Genomic DNA, 18,378 nt, shown 5'->3' with positions numbered 1-18,378 from the left:
CAGAACGTAGTGTCATTAAATGTCATTACATGCTTGCATTTGTCAGTATCGGTTAAGTGATATTTGCTGGTATGCTGTAATCGTATAAAGGAATGTCTTGGACCTTGCCAGACCCACTGTTGCAGGCACTTGTGTTCCTCACACGACACGTATCACTTCTCAGTCACTTCGCTCTTTACTTGTTGATCATTATATTGTAGGAGGTAAGTTGCTTAGCATCGACAATTTTGATAGTGAACCTAAGGAGGTTGAAACAGATGAAAAGAGAAAGAAGTGATTGACCGACAGAATCACACAAGGAAAGGAATCCGAAAATGGCTGGCCGGACGATGAAAGCTGTCATAATTGAGGAGTACGGAGACGCGGACACAATGAAAATAAAAGAAGATGTTCCTGTCCCCAAGGTCGTCGCCGGAAAGGTGAGGAAAATTAAGTTTGATGTCAAAGTATTCGTTGCTTTTTTACATGTCCAAACAGTATCATTATCATTATACACTCTATCATATCAGAAATTGAGAGTGCAAATGGCTCGGCTCAAGCCTGATAAACATGACAACAACAATATAGTACAGTACAGAGGGACAGTCCTTAGCAAAATAGAAAAGAATTTAAATGAGCTTACGTGATGCAGTTAGTCAGTAAATACTGTCTTAATTTGCATTTAAATGATGAAAATGATAAACAACCTGTGAGTTCTGGGGGAAGATCGTTCCAATATTTTGGTCCTGCATACATAATAGTTTTCTTCGCAAAAATTGTTCGAGTACGTGGAAGGTGATAAGCGTCTCGTTGACGGGTAGGGTATAGTTATGAACTGCGTTGTTTCTTTTGAATATGTGAAGAAAAACATCATGAAGATCGTTCGTGGAAGAGTTGTACATACAAATGTCTAGATCAAACAAATTAGTCAATTTCAAAATTGTATTCTTATGAAAAAAAAAATCATTTGTATGAGATAAATATCATTCTGATAGCGCGTTTTTGAAGAAGGAAAAGTGAATCAAGCAAAAATTTGGACGAGTTGCCCCATGCTAGAATTCCATAGTTGAGGTATGGGGAAATCATTGTTGAGTATATAATTTGTAATATATGTGTGGAAAAATAATCTTTCAGTTTGTTAAGAATTCCTGTGTTTCTGGATAAAGTTTTATCTAAATAGTTAATGTGGGTTTTCCAGGATAGGTCGCTATCAATATGCAGTCCGAGAAACTTAATTGGTACTGTCGACCTGGTTTAAATTGAGACCATTAATCTTGACATGATCAGGAACAGATTGCAAAGAGTTACTGAACAGCATTAATGCGTCTTAGCAATATTAAGTGATAACTTATGGATCCAGGACTGAACAAGTTTCAGTTCATTGTTTAACATATGTATAAGCGTGTTAGAATTACGATGTGAAAAAAAATTGTGTCATCAGGAAATCATATGAAAGAAGGAATCTGTGACGAATTTTGGAGGTCGATAATATACAAAATTTATAATAGCGGTCCAAGTAGGGAACCCTAGGGGACACCACAAGAAATAGTTTTCATAAAAGACTCATGACCATTTAAATAAACATATTGCTTTCTATCAGTAAGGTAATCTTTAAACCATTCTAGAGCTGTTTATGAAGGTAACAGAAGCTTTTTACACATTATGATATCAAAATGGCTTCACAAAAGAACCATCCATAACAAAAATGGTCTCCTCAACTACGGGCTATGTAAGATGTAAGATAGATGTTTCTTAACATTATCATTTATGGTCGTCATGACGTGAACTGAGACTACTTTGCGTCCATGTCTCACTATATAGACTGAGACGCTTAAACAATTTCTTCGCCCATTTTCACTGCTTTTGCTTTCTTCTACTGCTACTATTGCTGACCTATCGAGTATGAGTGTCGTGATCGATAAATAAAATCCACCATGTAATTGCTGTGGAAATCAACACAACAGCAGTACAGACCCCTTCCACAACCACTTCTAAATTCCACGAATGTTCTCTCCTAAATGTTGACAGGCGCTTAAATTGGCTTGTGCACATGTCTATATTAAACCAACTCTATCTGTGTAACGATGGTATAGTTTCAAAGTGCAAGTTGGAATTCTCCCATGTCCTTTGCAAACCTTTTTTTTTAAGTTACTTGAAGTTGATTCGTCCGATGAGAACTAAATTTCTAGTATCTTGAAAAAAAATATTGATAACTAATGAGATCAGATCATTAATCTGCATCACTGCTGCGTCAACTTTGATTACACCCAGTTTTCTATTCATGCGCAAGAAAGAATAATTATAATAAAAAGCGAATAAACTGATACATCCCTTTAGTTTATCTTGCTACTTGAACTTTATGGTGTGGGAATAGAAGTGGCCGAGGGGGGTTTCTGTAAGTTATATGCAAATGAAACAGCGGAATACTGATGTTAGCTGTTGCAGACTGTAGTCTGATGAGTTCCAAGATCCTTTCAATCCTGTTACTTATAGTGGGACTGGCTTTGGTTTGTGGCGGCAAGGCGGCAGCTCCCCACCGGAAAGCCGGAATGAAAGAGGATAAACTCAGTCAGCAAACATAATAACGCATTTTAATTTCCTGCAATAATGTCAAAGTCTGTCATTATTTGATGATGACTTCAGCTTGTGATTATTGACGCAGGTTGATAAGATAAGAGATCAATTCATATTCTTGCGTGTATGCGGAATTCAATATTTCAGTGATGAGACTATCTTAATTTTGGTCTAGCAGCTTATTATATCATTGATATTTTTCAACTTGTAAATACTATGCTGTTGTACTTTATTACTAATGGAGAGAAAAAAATATCGTGTCCAAGCTGAGAATGTGTGTGGTTATCATTGCTAAACCTTGCTTTGTATTAACGTACATGGAAATAAAATTATCTAGATTTATTTGACTTTAATTGAATATAATGTCGAGTTTGTAGAAAGTATGACTGGTTGGTATCGCGCTCGTGATATGAGCCACTGCTTGTGCCATATAAGCAATATGCAATATTACCTAATGATGAAAAATAGATTAATGTATACATGCATAGCTATATGCAGGAATTTCTACGGGGGTGGGAACATTCAAGCGAAGGAGTCCCCTCCCCCCACCCCCCCCCCCCTATATGAGATATGTTTATTTTATTTTATTTTATTTTATTTTTTCTTGCATTTTAGCAAAATTCAACAACCTGGTGCACACCTGTGGAAAGTTCGGAAATTTTCCAATGCTATTCATAAAAAAAAATAAAAAAAAACTTAAAACAATAGGTATTTGTCACTGATTGAATGGCGTGTGCTTGTGCGAGTTTGAAGTGGAGCGGAGAGGGAGGGTGTATCCCCCCTCCCACACGAGTGAACTTTTGAATATGTCAAACTGAAATTCACTTTTACACTTACACAATCCGAATCCAGTGATCTATTGCACATTTGGACAGTTTCCAATAAAAAAGCAAGGAAAATTAATATTCGGGGCAACGAAAGGGAGGGTGTGGGAGGAGTGTCCTCCCTTTAGCACAAGAAAGTTTTTACTTTTTAGAAATAAAATTCAAAGATTTGGTGCATGGTTTGTGTGTATAGCGAAAAATAATAATGATATTCCGGGGAAAATGGCTAAATCGTGAAATCTTGACTCTTCACTTGCGTGTGCATCTTTCCACTGTGCATGAAGTATACGGATGAGGATCAAAGGGGAGGGGATGTATCCTAATCCCATGGGAATGGAGAGACTCTTTGTATTTCTAGGACTAATATTAAGTAGCACAGCTCACCAGCAGTGACAAAATAATGGCTGTAAAAGCACGGAGTGGCAACAGGTGTCACGATAGTGTCATATGTATTCTCTAAAGAGGTTATATGGAGAGGAGAAAAATCTCTTGGTATTCTCGCAATAGGGTAGCGAGAAATGTAATTAGCAAACCAAAAGACAAAAAAAAAACACTAAATTCTTGTTGCGTAAATTATTTGAAAAGCAACTTTTCAATTAATTCATGAAAATTTCTTCGAGTGTACCGCTCCTTGTACTTGGGCTATGATATATATTATATTGTCCTCATGCAGTTTTCTTGTTTTTGAGAGACTGTATACTGAGTATCTATGAAAGTGGACTAGCCTATGGGCTAAGTCTTTCAAAATTTATAATGAAAATAAAAGTGACAGCCAAAATGCACAACTAATTCCAGCACAACATAATTTTCATAGCCTTCATGAAAACAGATTTGTGCTCTCCAAATTAGCAGAAGACCGTTTTAGATATCTTTTATGTCATTCGAAAAAAGACTTTCAGCAATGAAGACCTTCAACATAACATTTTTTTTTTGAGGGGGGGGGGGTCGGTGACTTTTCAAAAATGTCACTTTATAAGCACCTCTATTACCAAAGATTGATAACAAACTACAATAATAATAATACAGTCCTTATGTAGCGCATGTAAGAGACAAACATTATTTGTTTGCAAACCATCGGCTGGCTGATACTGGCAGGGGCGCAGCATCCTGTAGGCTACGTCTATGTCAATACCATCGTACTCATACTGCTTGGATAGGGCTACTCATAACCTTGCCATGCTCTTGTCAAACCAGGAATTATGCATAGAATAATAGGTGTAACAGGGCATGCTCCAGTATAACAGGCACATACACAGAGACTTATAAGAATAATGTGCACGAAAAGAAACTGACTTACACACACACACACACACACGCACGCACACACACACTCACACACACACACACATCATTTTTCAATGGGCTCAGTCAAAGTTCTAGATCTTCTTGTCATTGTATCTGCCATAACATGTAGGCCAAATTTTCACTGAAACGACTTTTTTTTTTTTCCAGACTTAGGAGAAAAATAGACACTGCATAATGTACACACATTATAGGTTTTTGCAATTATTCTCGTGCGTTTCTCATTCAATTTGATATTGAGATCATACAAATTCGCGCAAAAAGACAGTGCCATATGAAGATAGTCATTCAATTTTACTTTTTGATCAATCAGTTTTGCGCTTCGGTCAAACAATTTTAGCAGTAACACCATTCAAATTACCATGCCCGTCGAGAGCATTTAAATTCGTTGGAATGCGAGCGTCTTTTCGAGCACGTGAACATTCGAGTTCGGAGTTCTTTTATTCATTTCAGTAGCAAAGGGTTGGCGTATTTGAAGTACTCAAATCAATGGAAATGGGCATTTCTTGTAATTGTGAGTGACAATGAAAATGATGGAAAGGGATTTCATGAAGTGTGTACATATAGATTCATGTATATCCATGCAAAAATAAAAGGAAACATAGAAAAGACATGGGCAGGTCTCCTGGAAAGAACACAGTGTCTCACAGTGTGAAACAGGATGTGAAACGCAGTGAGAAATCTCTTCATATTGTTGAATTCGAGTGTTTCAACATTGTGAACATACTGTGAATCATCAATTCAGTGTAAAACGGAACATTACTATGCGACAACTCTGTGAAAAACCACACCAGTGAGTGTGAAATCATCTTCATCCTGTAGCCGACTGTGTGAACACTGTGTGGGACACTGTGTTCTTTCCACCAGGGACAATAAGTGCTTAAAGCATAAAGAATGGATAAAGACACACAATTGCCCAATGATTATGAGCTGGTCAGAATACTTTCGTGCTAATTTGATTGCTCGAAATGTTAAATAGATTGCTCCGAAGCGAATTTTAATGCTGGAATAGCTGCACCACGCAATCACATTCCCGTCTCGCGAGAAATTGAATGACCGCTTTGCGCATAGTTGGATTACTTTCCACGAATTTACACGACAGCTTTTTAGATTTGATTGACAGGAATAAAAATTTGACTGATCGAAAATGAATTTGTACGACAAAACAGTATGGCCAAAACCCCCGAAATTGAACGATCGCTGTATCAATTTGACTGGCGAATTTACGAAATAGACCGCAAAAACCTATACAGTCAATTACATGGACAAGCAACTATTGTGGTGCATCCCCCAATTTCACTTTTGACATGCATTGGGTGCTATGCTCCCGCTCCTAAGCCAAAACTTTAGGGGCTCTGCAGCACCGGGAACTCCCGGGTCCCAGGGGCCGGCTTTAGTGAATAACATATAAATGTTTTGCCAACAAAATGTTTGACAGTATTTGTGTGTCTGATCACCGTTCAGGTCCTGGTCCGCCTTAAGGCAGCTGGTGTCAACGAGTTAGAGATTCGTATCAGAGCGAAGGGATGGCGAGGATTCATGACGCCATTCATCCTTGGAATGGACGGGGCAGGTGTCGTCGACGAGGTTGGCGATGGAGTCATCAATGTCAAGGTGAGTATTTTGCTTATATTTCATACTGCTCCGAAAATGTTTCCTCTGACAGGATATTCCAAATTTCTGTGAAAAAGCGATCCAAGTGTTCATGTGTATGGTTTTATGACAACGAAAGTGAGCAGATATTCATCAGTGCGAGCGAATTGTGCAAGCTCAGGAATTGTTCATTGTCAATCGGCCGTTGTCGACTATGGGGGGGGGGGATGTTGCAGTCTGTACCTCTTTTTTCTTCATCATAATTATACGCTGTCATGTTTCAAATGTATTCGAAACAGTGTAGTGTGCGACCTCATTTCTGAACATACCATCTATTATTCCCGTTGCAAATGTGACTGTTTTAGTTCTTTTATCAAAGCTCTTTGGCAAATGATAATTGAAAGGATGACATTTCGGGCGTATGTTATCATAATCATGTATTTCAATAATGCTCCGATAATATTCGTATTTGAACAAACATAGCCATAATGTCCTAAATGTTCTACCACATTAAAGATAGTGTGACTGCAGGGATGATAAAGGTTTTCCAACCAATTTCATAAGATTTGCATTCGAATTGATAAATAAAACATTGTTCAATTCAAGCGATTTTCGCCACAACTCTACTGTTATAGTTCATTTTAATTCTTTGAGCATTCAATTGCGTCCCTTGTACCTATTTCAGGTTCATTTACAGGAACACAACTTCGCCCTATGAACGTTCGAATTCAATCAACATAATTAAGTTTTTACGCGTTTTTACGCGTCTGTTTTCCCAGTTATATTGGATTATATACCTGTATTTTCATTTCAAAGTTTCATGTAATCAGTTCATTTCAATAGTATTTTACGTATTTCTTTCCTGTCAACCTTTATTCCACTTTTAATCTATCCCATAACAGTATGAACGCAACATCTAGGGAATGGCTACATCTCAGAATTTGTTAGATGTCCACATGCATACTTGCATTCTTGATTCCATTCCTGCCTTCCCAGTGTCCGTATCATAAGTTGCCACAATCAGCTCAGCTGTACAGACCCGTTTCATTCAAGACTATCGCCAATGATATAGTCTTGCTGATTGTCAAATGTTTCACCCACTAATTCTATCCTTATTCGAAATATTCATGTATACTCTGCTCTAGCAGCCGCTAAAGTTGTGTATAAATAACATGTACATGTATGTATATGAAAGATGAGTTATACGGACTATTTGCTAGTACTGGGTGTTACAAAAAAAAACCATTTCCCACTTTTGATCCTTAATAGTTCGAAAATAATTTATCAGATAACACTAACATTGATATGAGCAGTAGCTGAATAGTGTACAATTTTGTTGGAGGTAATTTGAACATGAAAGCATAAATCAGTTTCATTAAATTAAATATTAATTTTTAAGTCAGGGTGAAGATTTTGCTCTGAACCCTCTGTACAAAACCTTCACTTTGCACAGGGGTCAATTGCTGTGTATGAGAGTGTGTGATTAACACCCAGACAATGGTCCTGGGCAATGGCCAGGGATTGAATGCTTTATTATTTATTCATGAGGAATTTCACTATCACAGCGGAGTAGTGCCCGTCTGAACAAGGTCGTGGTAACTTCCTCCGGTCGGGGGAACTTACCACGACCTCTTCCTCCGACCAAGATACTCCTGAGTTTTCTCAGGAGTATCTCGCTACCACGACTAGCCGGTCGGAGTAAATTGCCCGTGCGGACAAGCCCTCGGAGACCAAGTCGGAGTATCTATGACCTTACATACCATACAGCCTAGGTAAAACTTGCGGGGTCAAATCGCAATGTTGATATTTTGCGAGTACACGTGCGCGTGCAGTACAACTCTAACCGAGCCGATCGCGACGAAGAAGCTAGCGCTCAGAAATTCTCATCAACAAGAAAAGAGAAGATAAATGCCGCTGGTAAAAAAAAAAATAAAAAATAAAAAAAATCGTATGGTCGATGTGCGCGGCGCTTACACTTCCGGAAGTTACACCGACCCTCCACGGTGCCATAAAATTTCACTTCGACTAGAAATACGTCTGAACATGGCTATTGACACATATGCTTACAATGTGTATTCATTTCACCCTTTACCATGAATTCAGACTAGCAGTGCCCGGGGCAATCTATCATGAATTATCAATAAAGTATTCATGTGCCTTGGAACAAGAGACCAGAAGCCTAGTCAGCAAAGCTCTGAACAGGTGGTATTCATGTTCAATGTTCAGAGTCAATAGGCGTTTTCACATCAGCCCGATAAAAATCCAAGCTCGAGATATTTTTCGCGATCGCAAATTAGCGCGCTATTTCATTTCCTATTCACATCAGCCCGAACATTATCAAATAGCGCGCTAGTTCGCATTAATTATCCTGCTATTTCGGAAATTTCCCGAGTTGGACTCGAGAAATTTTCTCGATCAATTAGCGCGCTAATTTGTATTAACAGCAGGCGTTTTCACATCAGCCCGATAAAAACCAAGCTCGAGATATTTTTCGCGATTGCGAATTAGCGCGCTATTTCATTTTTTATTCACATCAACCCGAAGAGAATTACCCGAATTTTTTTTCGAGCTAATTCGACAGCTGAGCATGTGCAAACAGCATCAGTAATGTGTGCAATTTCAAAAATTCCTCATATTTGAGTGCAGTTTGCCTCGATCGATCGGGTCACACACGCTAGGCATGATGGGATGCATCGCGCTAATTTCTCGAATCGTTTTCACATTTATCAAATAGCGCGCTACTATCCCGCTATTTCAGAAATTTCCCAAGTTGGACTCGAGAAATTTTCTCGATCAGAGCGATACAATTAGCGCACTAATTTGTGTTCACATTATCAAATAGCGCGCTATTTCGCTATCGAGTAAATTTCCCAAGTCAGAAAATAGCGCGCTATTTCGAAACATCGGGCTGATGTGAAAACGCCTATTATCAAATAACGCGCTATTTCGTGATCGGGTTAATTTCCCAAGTCAGAAAATAGCACGCTATTTCGAAACATCGGGCTGATGTGAAAACGCCTATTGTAAGCACACACTCACATATACATCATTGGTTCCTGCTTAAAATTCAAGTTTTGTACAGGTTAAAATTTGACCAAAATCTGGAACCTAACTTCAAAATTAATCATGGATATCATGAAACTGATTTATGCTTTCATATTCGAATCACATCCAACTAAATTGTACACTATTCAGCAATTACTCACATCCATGACAGTGCTATCTGATATATAGTTTTTGAACTATTAAGGATAAAAAATGAGATATGTTTTCGTAACACCTAGTATAAGTCAAAAGTCTCATTTCAAGGTACGATTAAGTTTGCATATTCAAACAGATGACTAAGTACAAAGAACATAAGCAACAACGAAAAACACTGCCAATATATGTTGGAAATGTTTGCCTTATCGTGAATTTAAATTCCTTAACGTTCTTCACGGCGGTGCTGATGCGAATTTAAATGTGTTAAACATGCGTTTTTTAATTTGAACGCCCTTTTACACGTTTATTTGAGAAACTCGTGGAATTGCGTGCTGACGATATTAAACTGAATGAACTAGTTACCTTTCTAAATGTTGATCTCATTGATCATTCAAATTCAATTGAACTTGAATGATCGTATCGTTAAGTCGAGTGCAAATCTTATGAAATCGGGCGGGGAAACCTATATTAGGGCATATTAGGGAGATGGGGGGGGGGCACTGAAAAGCCAAGCTTGTAGATTGTGCCCCTCTCCCCCCCCCCCCCCCCCCGTTGCAATATACAATGTACTTACGAAAGGAAGATATGCATATGGTCACCAAATTCAATTCATATTGATTGAAGAATATTAGCTAAATTAAACATGAATACATACATAAGTCTGTATTGTTTTATAGGGGTGATACACTAAATGAAACGTAAAAACCCGGCAGAGACGAGACTAACAGCACAAACGAGATACAAGACAAGTACATGAACTAAGACCCCGTTTACAGTGCCGAGCCGCGGCCGAGCCCAGCCTCAATTGCGGGGCCGAGCCCAGCAATTTTGTCCGTTTACACTCCCGGGCTCGGCAATATTTTGTCGTAGTGGCGCTCTGCTTGTAAACAAACGCAATTTGGTATTGTTTTCAGACCCTTTGCCAACTGAATTCCGTGGCGAAGAAGTCGCCGTTGGGGCAAAGGCCTTTGCCGAAGGAAAAATCCTTTGCAGGGCAAAACCACCTTAGATTATACTAGGTTTCGACGTTGAGGGGGTTCATATCCTGAATAGCGAAATAGTACAGGCAGATGGTTTGGAAGCCAGACTAAAATTGGCCGCGCATTTGGCCCAGTTTGCATTTACACCAAGAAGAGGCCGGGCTCGGCCGCGGCCTAGCCGCGGCCGAGACCACCACCAGAGCGTGGCCAAATGCGCGGCCAATTTTGGTCTCGCATTTGGCCTTTTGCGCGTTTACACTGAAATGAAGGTGGGCTCGGCCGCGGCCGAGCCGCGGCCGAGCATCGCACTGTAAACAGGGTCAAAGAGATTTTTCTCCTCCCCACTGGGGAAAATCTCTTTGGGCCGAGCCCGGCAGTGTAAACGGACAAAATTGCGGGGCTCGGCCCCGCAATTGAGGCTGGGCTCGGCCGCGGCTCGGCCGCGGCTCGGCCCAGCCCCGCACTGTAAACGGGGTCTTTGACTCACCGAAGTACGAACAAAACACTACAAAGGCAATAATACAACGAAAATCGAGACGGGTGTCGAGAAAGGAGAAAAGAAAGAAGGGAGAGAGGAAAGACATGTGGTAGAGGCATTCAAATGCACGGAGCAGGCTATGGTTTGATAATAATAATACTGATTATACTAATCCATAAACTTACACTCATACATTTTGTTTACATCATAATAATTGCAACAATATCCACTTCAGTTTTCTTTTAAATACAACTAATGGTGGGGCATTTTTAATGTTATAACTTATTGCATTCCAGAATCTTGTCCCCTCATATATGAACGTATTTTGTGCTAACATGGACCTTAACAAAGGTAAATGATATTCTTCAGATCGTCTGGTGGGGTATTTATGAATGGACAAATTCTTATGAAACATATCAGTAAATAAAGGAGGTAAAGTCCCGGTTTTTTTTTTAATTAAACATGAACTGACCCAATTGAAAATAATATAAATCTTTTATTTTTATCAACTTATTCTTTAAAAAAAAAACAACAAATAATGGATCTGTGTGAGATTTTATTAAAGAGTTGAATATGACACTTTTTTTTCTTTTTTTTTTTTGCGGAAGCAGCAATCTATATATCTTACAGATTTTGATGGGTGTTGCCCCAAGCCAACAAACCGTTATGTAAATAGGGTAATATCAGAGAGGAATACAGCATAAGCAGCGAAATAATTAGGAGGTGAAACTTTACTCTGTTGATAACACCAATATTCCGAGAATATTCCGAGAGCAAGTGAGCTAAGAATGATGTTGTCTTTTATTTTCAAAACTCAGTTGATGTATTCGGGGCCCTTTGACAAGATTAACGATTAGCAAATACTCAGTAACGTAATCTATATGACTTTACTCCATATCTCGTTTCGTGCGGAAATCTTTTTACTTATTTATATTCCTAATAAAGTCAACGTGCACTTGTGATGAATAAAATCTAGTGCTAAGTCTGTGATATGTGGTTGTAAATCTACTCCATTGGTAAGGAATAATGACACAATCTGGTATACGTTGATGTGCGACTAAGAAGTGATCGGGCGAAAAGAACTTGGCTAATTTCAAGATCATTTTTTTTTTTGAAAATGTTGTTTTCGTTTTCACTTTGCACATCCGTACATTTCATTCAATTCCTAAATATGGGAGGGATGGTTGCACACACCGTTTCCCCAACATGAATACTTCAGGGTTGCACCCCTACCAAGGTGGTTCTTAAAAATTTGATATTAGGAGCTTGCACAGAGAGGAACAGAATTTTGTAATTCTCTTTTCTGCTGCCATACCACTCCAAGCTTTTTTCCTACCAAGTCACTTGAAATTATGATATTTCCTTTCCCTTTTCCTTTCCTTTCCCTCTTACTAGCCTGGAGACCGTGTTTATGTGTGCCAACCGATAACGGGAACGTACGCTCAGTATTGCCTAGCAGATGCAGACCGAGTATACAAACTTCACGAGGATCTGACTTTCAAAGAGGGTGCCCTTCTACCAATTCCCTATTTCAGTGCGTTAAGAGCGTTGACGAGGTGGGTTAAAGTGGATCCCCGTATCCATCTGCGCTTTGGGAAGACGAATCATATCTATTTGAAAACGTTTGGTGCCAAATAATGCTTGTGGTACCATTAGAGATATTATAAGAACGGAATGAATGGAAAATTAGAATTATCAAACATCAACATAAATTATAAAAAAATCAGATCTGAGAACACATTGCAGTAGGATTTGATTTTACTGTTTGCAGAAAGTTAGCATTGATCCTCAAGAAAAATAACTTAATAATACGCATTTGCATGTAGGATCGGATGTTCAGAAGTACTGTCACGATATAATATGATAGTAAGCTTGAGTTTTACATGTGTTTGAGTGGTGTCTTTGTTTTGTTTACCATGCTTACTGATTTCCATGCTTTGTTAATCAAATTGCAGAGCTAATTTTAAGAAAGGTGACAGCGTGCTGGTCCAAGGAGCTAGCGGTGCGGTAAGTAAAATATTTTGTTCACGTACGGTTCGATTGCACACTGTTTCTAACCAAATAATTACTGACTAGTGAACCCTAAAAGATGCTGTTCTTGTTCGATTTATTTTACAAGTGGAATAGTTCAGCAAGGAGAACCCTTTATACAAGTCCTAATCATTGATAGAAATAATCCAACGTCCAACAAACGTCAAAGTTACGATGCTATCACAGCAGTCGCCAGCAGCAACCATCATCAGCTTGGTGTTCACTGTGTTCTCATATACAGTAATTATTCTCGGGATTATTATATAAAAGAACAGACGCATATTGCAGCTTATCGTTATGTAATTGAAAAATATTGAGAAGCCATAGATTTTTAGATATTGGCATTGATGCACTCATAATAAGGCTGAAAGAAAATATGGCTCTTACTGTCCTCTTTTGGGTAATATACAGGCACTTTAAATTTGATTCATAAGTACTCCCCCAAACTTCTATCCCATATGCAAGATGAGGTTGCAATAGTGTCTTATTTTGCATCAGTGTAAAAACATACCTTGGCACATAATTCCTTAGTCGAAATAATTCACCAACCCTTTTCATGTTTCTGTTTACCTTTTTAATGTGAGTTTTCCAATTCAAATGTTTATCAACATGCAGGCTAACAAATGATGAACATCTACTTCTGTAATCACATCATTTGCTATATTTTAATTTCCCCTTTGATCTTGACCGATCGATGTCTTCCCCTAGCAATGATATACTAAACAGTTTGTTTTTGATAAGTTAATCGTCAATTCATTATATACACCAGTTAACTACCTCACAAACATTCATACTGACTTGAGACATATCTACTCTGCTGTCTTTGAATGGGAAAGTATGAAATAAATTAGTGTAATCTGCAAAAGTCCCGAATTTAAAGAAATCAATTGAATCCGGCAAATCATTCATATAGTTGAGAAACAGCGTTGGGCCCAAAACTGTTGGGGCCAAAATAGATTCCTGAGGAACGCCACAATTTAGTAATAAGTCGTCTGGGAGACATTTTCCCATCATAACTAAGATATTGATATCTATTACTCAAATAGCATCGCAGCCACTGGAGAGGTATGCCTCTGACTCTATACTGTTTTAATTTACTGCGCAATATAATATCATGATTTATAGTATCAAAATAATGATTCCGGAAATCAATAAACACTCCTGTGTCCTCCCCCATTCTCTCTTAAAAAGATTTTGTGCTATTTTTATGAGTAATTTTCCCAACTAAATCTGATCTAACATTTACAAAATAGCCATTAAAAGCTTCACATATTTCCGTCTGAGACAATAGAACTTTTCACTCATTGATTGAATTCTAAGTTTGCTTTGTATTCTTTTGACTTTCAAACAGATGACTATAGTAATTCCTTGTAGCATTTCTCAGGACAGTTGTAAGAACGTTTCTATAACGCTTTCTTTTGTAACACATTCGTCTTTATATTTAGATAAAATCATTTCCTTTAGCAACCTTATGTTTAACTTTGATTGAGTACTTTTTAATGTTCAAATATATAGGTCCTTCGGAAAGAAAGCTTGATAAGTAATTTGTCATGAATTTATAAAAATTGATGTGTTAAGAGTACTGAGAACTAGACAATGCAACAAATACACCGATTTCTGTTTATCTCCCACAGGTGGGTCTGGCTGGAATTCAGCTCGCGCGTGGACTTGGTGCGTCGAAAATATTCGGCACAGCCGGCACCGAGAGAGGGCGCCAGATTGTTAAAGAGATGGGAGCAGATGAAGTTTTCGACTATAAGGCTATTGATTTCAGAAAAGAAATAAAGGTATACATTTTGTTCATTTGACTTCGTTTTATTATATATAGCTGCCTTTTCCTCATCAAGTCAAGAAAATGTAATGGACAAATGAAAGATCTTGCAGTTTCACTTTTCGTAATTTCTGCTTAAATTTAGTATTTTGTGATTTTGATATCTTTCGATATGATATCATTACAATATTCTCTACGTCTTTAAGCCTAGAAAAGTAACAATACAAGATTTCCTCGATCACGAGTATAGATGAAAATGAGATTCATCTCATATAGTAAACAGATAAATCTCATGTAGCACACAGATAATTAAATTACTTTGTTGATGTGAATTCATTTCCCATGTCCACTAAAGAACCAATTGCATGACACGACAAATCAGTCTTCGACTAGAATCTCATCATGTTTCTCTTGACTGTAAATCACATTGAGGGGAACAAGGCTTAGCAGCTAGATGAATTAAAATTTAGCCTATGTCCAAAGAAAACAGCGTTAAATGTTACCTCGTGAAGAAACATTGAGATTAGGTAGATGGTTTTCCAACATAAATGCGAGAGCCAGGAATGTGTATTTTTTTCTTTCAAGATTAATGTAGACGTTATCCTTTTGTTTTTTGTTTTGAATCCTCTCGTTCAAATAAATTCTCCATCAAGACAGTATTTTACAAAGTATCTCTAATTTTGATAATACCACTAATTGTCATTCTTTCGTTTTGTAGAGAAAATACTAACGAAGGAAGTGTCTGAACTCTTTGCCTTTTTAATACGGGTAATGCTCGACACATACAGGTTTTGCAAAGTTTTAAGCTGATTCCCTACATTCTCTTGTTTCTACCTGTCAAGACTAAAATTATACACGGTGTCCCAGAATTTTCTACTGGATATGCCAGAAATCTTAGTGGCGGTTGTCACAAGAAAACAAAAATGTGCGATTGATCACAAAGCGAAACAGTAAAACACAGCTTTGAACATCATCAGTCAGAAAGAATCACGCATGTCGAGACTGTCATTGATCTTTATCAACGCATAATTTGCCATCCATAATAAATTCTAAAGTATTATTTTCAGTTTCACTGAGTTGAATGAGCTATGACAGATTCTGAATACTGCAACGATTTTGTTTACACCCGTTCTTTCACAGAATGCCATCGGTCCAATGGGAGTTCATGTAATCCTTGAAACTAATGTCGACGTTAACTTTGATATGGATCTGGAGCTCATCAGCAAGCATGGTCACATCGTGGTACGTTGTCATGGTTACGAAAAAGTGACAGTAATTAGTGGTAAACCAACAGAAGCAAAATCAAATTGATAGTCTCAGCTAAAAAAAAAAAAAAAAAATGATTTGAGGAGTTGTTATGGGTCAATTGAAAAGAAAACATACTGTCAATCTGAAGTTCGTATTTTTAGTCCCCTGGTTGCAGCTTTTGTGCCCTTGGGCATGGTAGGTTTATCCTCTTCGCTTGGGCATTTAGAGAGGAATTACAACCGTCTGTCCCGTGGTTGCTTGCTTAATACTTAAGTCACTGCTTTCTTAGCATCTACGTAACACATATATGATACAAATTTAGATAGTAACGAGATAGTGACAATGATTACAACATTCATAATTTCTAACTTGATGGAGTTGCCTATTACGAATAGCTCTGAGATAACTTTGAATAACCATGTTATGTTTCTTTCTGGACACTGAAAAGAATGTCTTAGGGTATTTGTAACAACTTTGGCAATTTATTAATTTGATATATCCATAGACTAACTATTTCCCTTTCCTGTGATGCTTTATTTCCCGGACAGATTGTGGGCAAAAGAGGAAAAGCGACTTGTACCCCGCAAGACATGGTCACAAAGGAAAGCACAGTAACCGGAAGTGCTCTCTTCTTTTGCGACACGGTAAAGCTTTCGAAATTTTGCTCATGCCTGGAGGTCCATTTTGTTAAAGGTCTACTGATTTTAACAGTAATGTCATTTCTGAGAACATCCTTGTCTGAAAATATTGGACGACGTTTTTGGCCCAAAGACAAATCTGAACTTGTAGAGTAAAGGGACTATGAAGTACAAATGTATGTTGACTTGTATTGTTTCATGATACCCTGATCATCTGTTCTGTGATTATATAAGACTATATCTAAATATGTGCCATATATTTTATAGTACTTTTTTACCATTTTTCTTCAGGTTACTTGTATATGCTGATATACAGGTGACAATATACAGGAGTTGCAGTTAAGGCTGATTGACGGATGGAAATGACATTATCTAGTCTTGATAGCGAGTGCGTTAACACAAAAGAGAAAATGTTCTTGTTTGCCTTCGGATGGTTGAAAATGGCCATTTTGCCAAGTCTATGTGTGGAATCATGAGACTGTTTAACAATTAGTAGATGGGTATATCTCCCAATTCTCAAGGAGAGGTATATACGTATATCATATACATATAAACATAATGTTACACAAAAGTGTCACAATAGCCCATCCTTCACACTTATACAACATACACGCAAGACCAGCTGCTACGAAGCTATAATGAAATTCCTAGCCTATAGCAAAACACGGCAATGTAGCCTGATTATTTGCGTGTGATTTCACTTCATCCCCTTGACAGGAAGCAAGAAACACCATGCATGAAGTTCTCTATCGGGGTACAGAGGATGGCTGGTTGAAGCCTTACATTGGTGGGACATTCAAGTTGGATGACGTCATTGCCAGTCACCAGGACATCGAGAATCGCAAAGGATCAACGGGCAAAACAATACTGCTAGTTGATTAAAATTGGCATCAAAGTTTATACGCTGGGTAGACGTTTTGTACTATATATGACGTAATTGCAAAATATGTACATAGCCAAATCCCGGGGTTATCAGTTTTCCTCCACCAATAAGGCTCTCCATAGCACTTGACGTTACACGAATATGATGTCTGCTGCTCCCATTTACTCAACTGTAATCAGTAGTAAATGAAGCTTGGGAATAGCGAAATAGAGTTCACTAATAATTGATTTATCCTTGTCTCATATTTATTTACAATTAGTTAATGCTGAATGTCTTTTACTTTTTGTTTTCTGGGAAATATCTGACTGAAAACCTTTAGACCAGAGTGAAAATCTCGTGAAAATGTCTCGTGTTAAAACATCGTACATATTAGTTATGACGGGAAAAAGACGGTTTGGAGCTGCTTGAATTTTGGTGTATAAATACGAGACGAAAAGTCCTGTCGTTTGTTGTAGTGCTCGGAGAGAGAAAAACAGAGGCGTCGATGTAGTGATTTAAGGAGAACAGAATACATTTTTATTTGATATACATAGATATTCTTCTTTCTCTACAGAAGGAAGTGTGTGATGTGATAACTGTATTGGGTGCAACTTCACACCAAGCATCTTTTTAAAGGGATCGTATAGTTTTGGTTGAGACCTAACTTCAGGTTTCTAAAAAAATTTTTGAGATAATGAAATTACCTTTTATGAAATATGAAAGAGCACGTAATTTCAAGAGGAATTCAAAGTTAATTTGATGAAAATTAGTTCTGAAAAGGCTGAAATACCCAAAACAGAGCGACCGGAATATAAGGTGGGACCCACCTTTTATTATGATGGCTTTGTTCTACTTTGTTTTTTGGATATCTCAGCCATTCCAAAACCAATTTCCATG

General features: G+C 37.9%; 1 protein-coding gene across 2 annotated transcripts; it reads left to right on the top strand.

Annotated features, from left to right (window-relative positions):
• The first annotated feature begins 265 nt into the window (after positions 1-265).
• On the top strand, positions 266-17,996 carry LOC140244660 (quinone oxidoreductase-like). Of its 2 annotated transcripts, none has more exons than XM_072324280.1 (8): positions 266-419; positions 6,144-6,293; positions 12,327-12,487; positions 12,887-12,938; positions 14,597-14,749; positions 15,874-15,975; positions 16,530-16,625; positions 17,337-17,996. In XM_072324280.1, exons 1-8 carry the CDS (start codon positions 315-317, stop codon positions 17,499-17,501), a joined length of 984 nt encoding a protein of 327 aa, XP_072180381.1. In that variant the 5' UTR covers positions 266-314; the 3' UTR covers positions 17,502-17,996. The 2 variants fall into 2 exon arrangements, with proteins under 2 accessions (XP_072180381.1, XP_072180382.1); XM_072324281.1 differs by lacking the exon at positions 266-419 and adding an exon at positions 5,482-5,612.
• The last annotated feature ends 382 nt before the right edge of the window (positions 17,997-18,378 follow it).

The sequence above is a fragment of the Diadema setosum genome, chromosome 21, assembly GCF_964275005.1.
Source record: "Diadema setosum chromosome 21, eeDiaSeto1, whole genome shotgun sequence".
Taxonomy (NCBI): domain Eukaryota; kingdom Metazoa; phylum Echinodermata; class Echinoidea; order Diadematoida; family Diadematidae; genus Diadema; species Diadema setosum.
The sequence above is the reverse complement of the archived record's forward strand: the minus strand, read 5'-3'. Positions and strand labels throughout refer to the sequence as shown.

Bases quoted from the DNA above. Each gene is read 5' to 3' on its own strand.
- LOC140244660 (XM_072324280.1), top strand. From the start codon at position 315: ATGGCTGGCCGGACGATGAAAGCTGTCATAATTGAGGAGTACGGAGAC. The intron at 12,939-14,596 runs GTAAGTAAAATA...TATCTCCCACAG, and splicing joins TCCAAGGAGCTAGCGGTGCG to GTGGGTCTGGCTGGAATTCA. The intron at 14,750-15,873 runs GTATACATTTTG...GTTCTTTCACAG, and splicing joins ATTTCAGAAAAGAAATAAAG to AATGCCATCGGTCCAATGGG.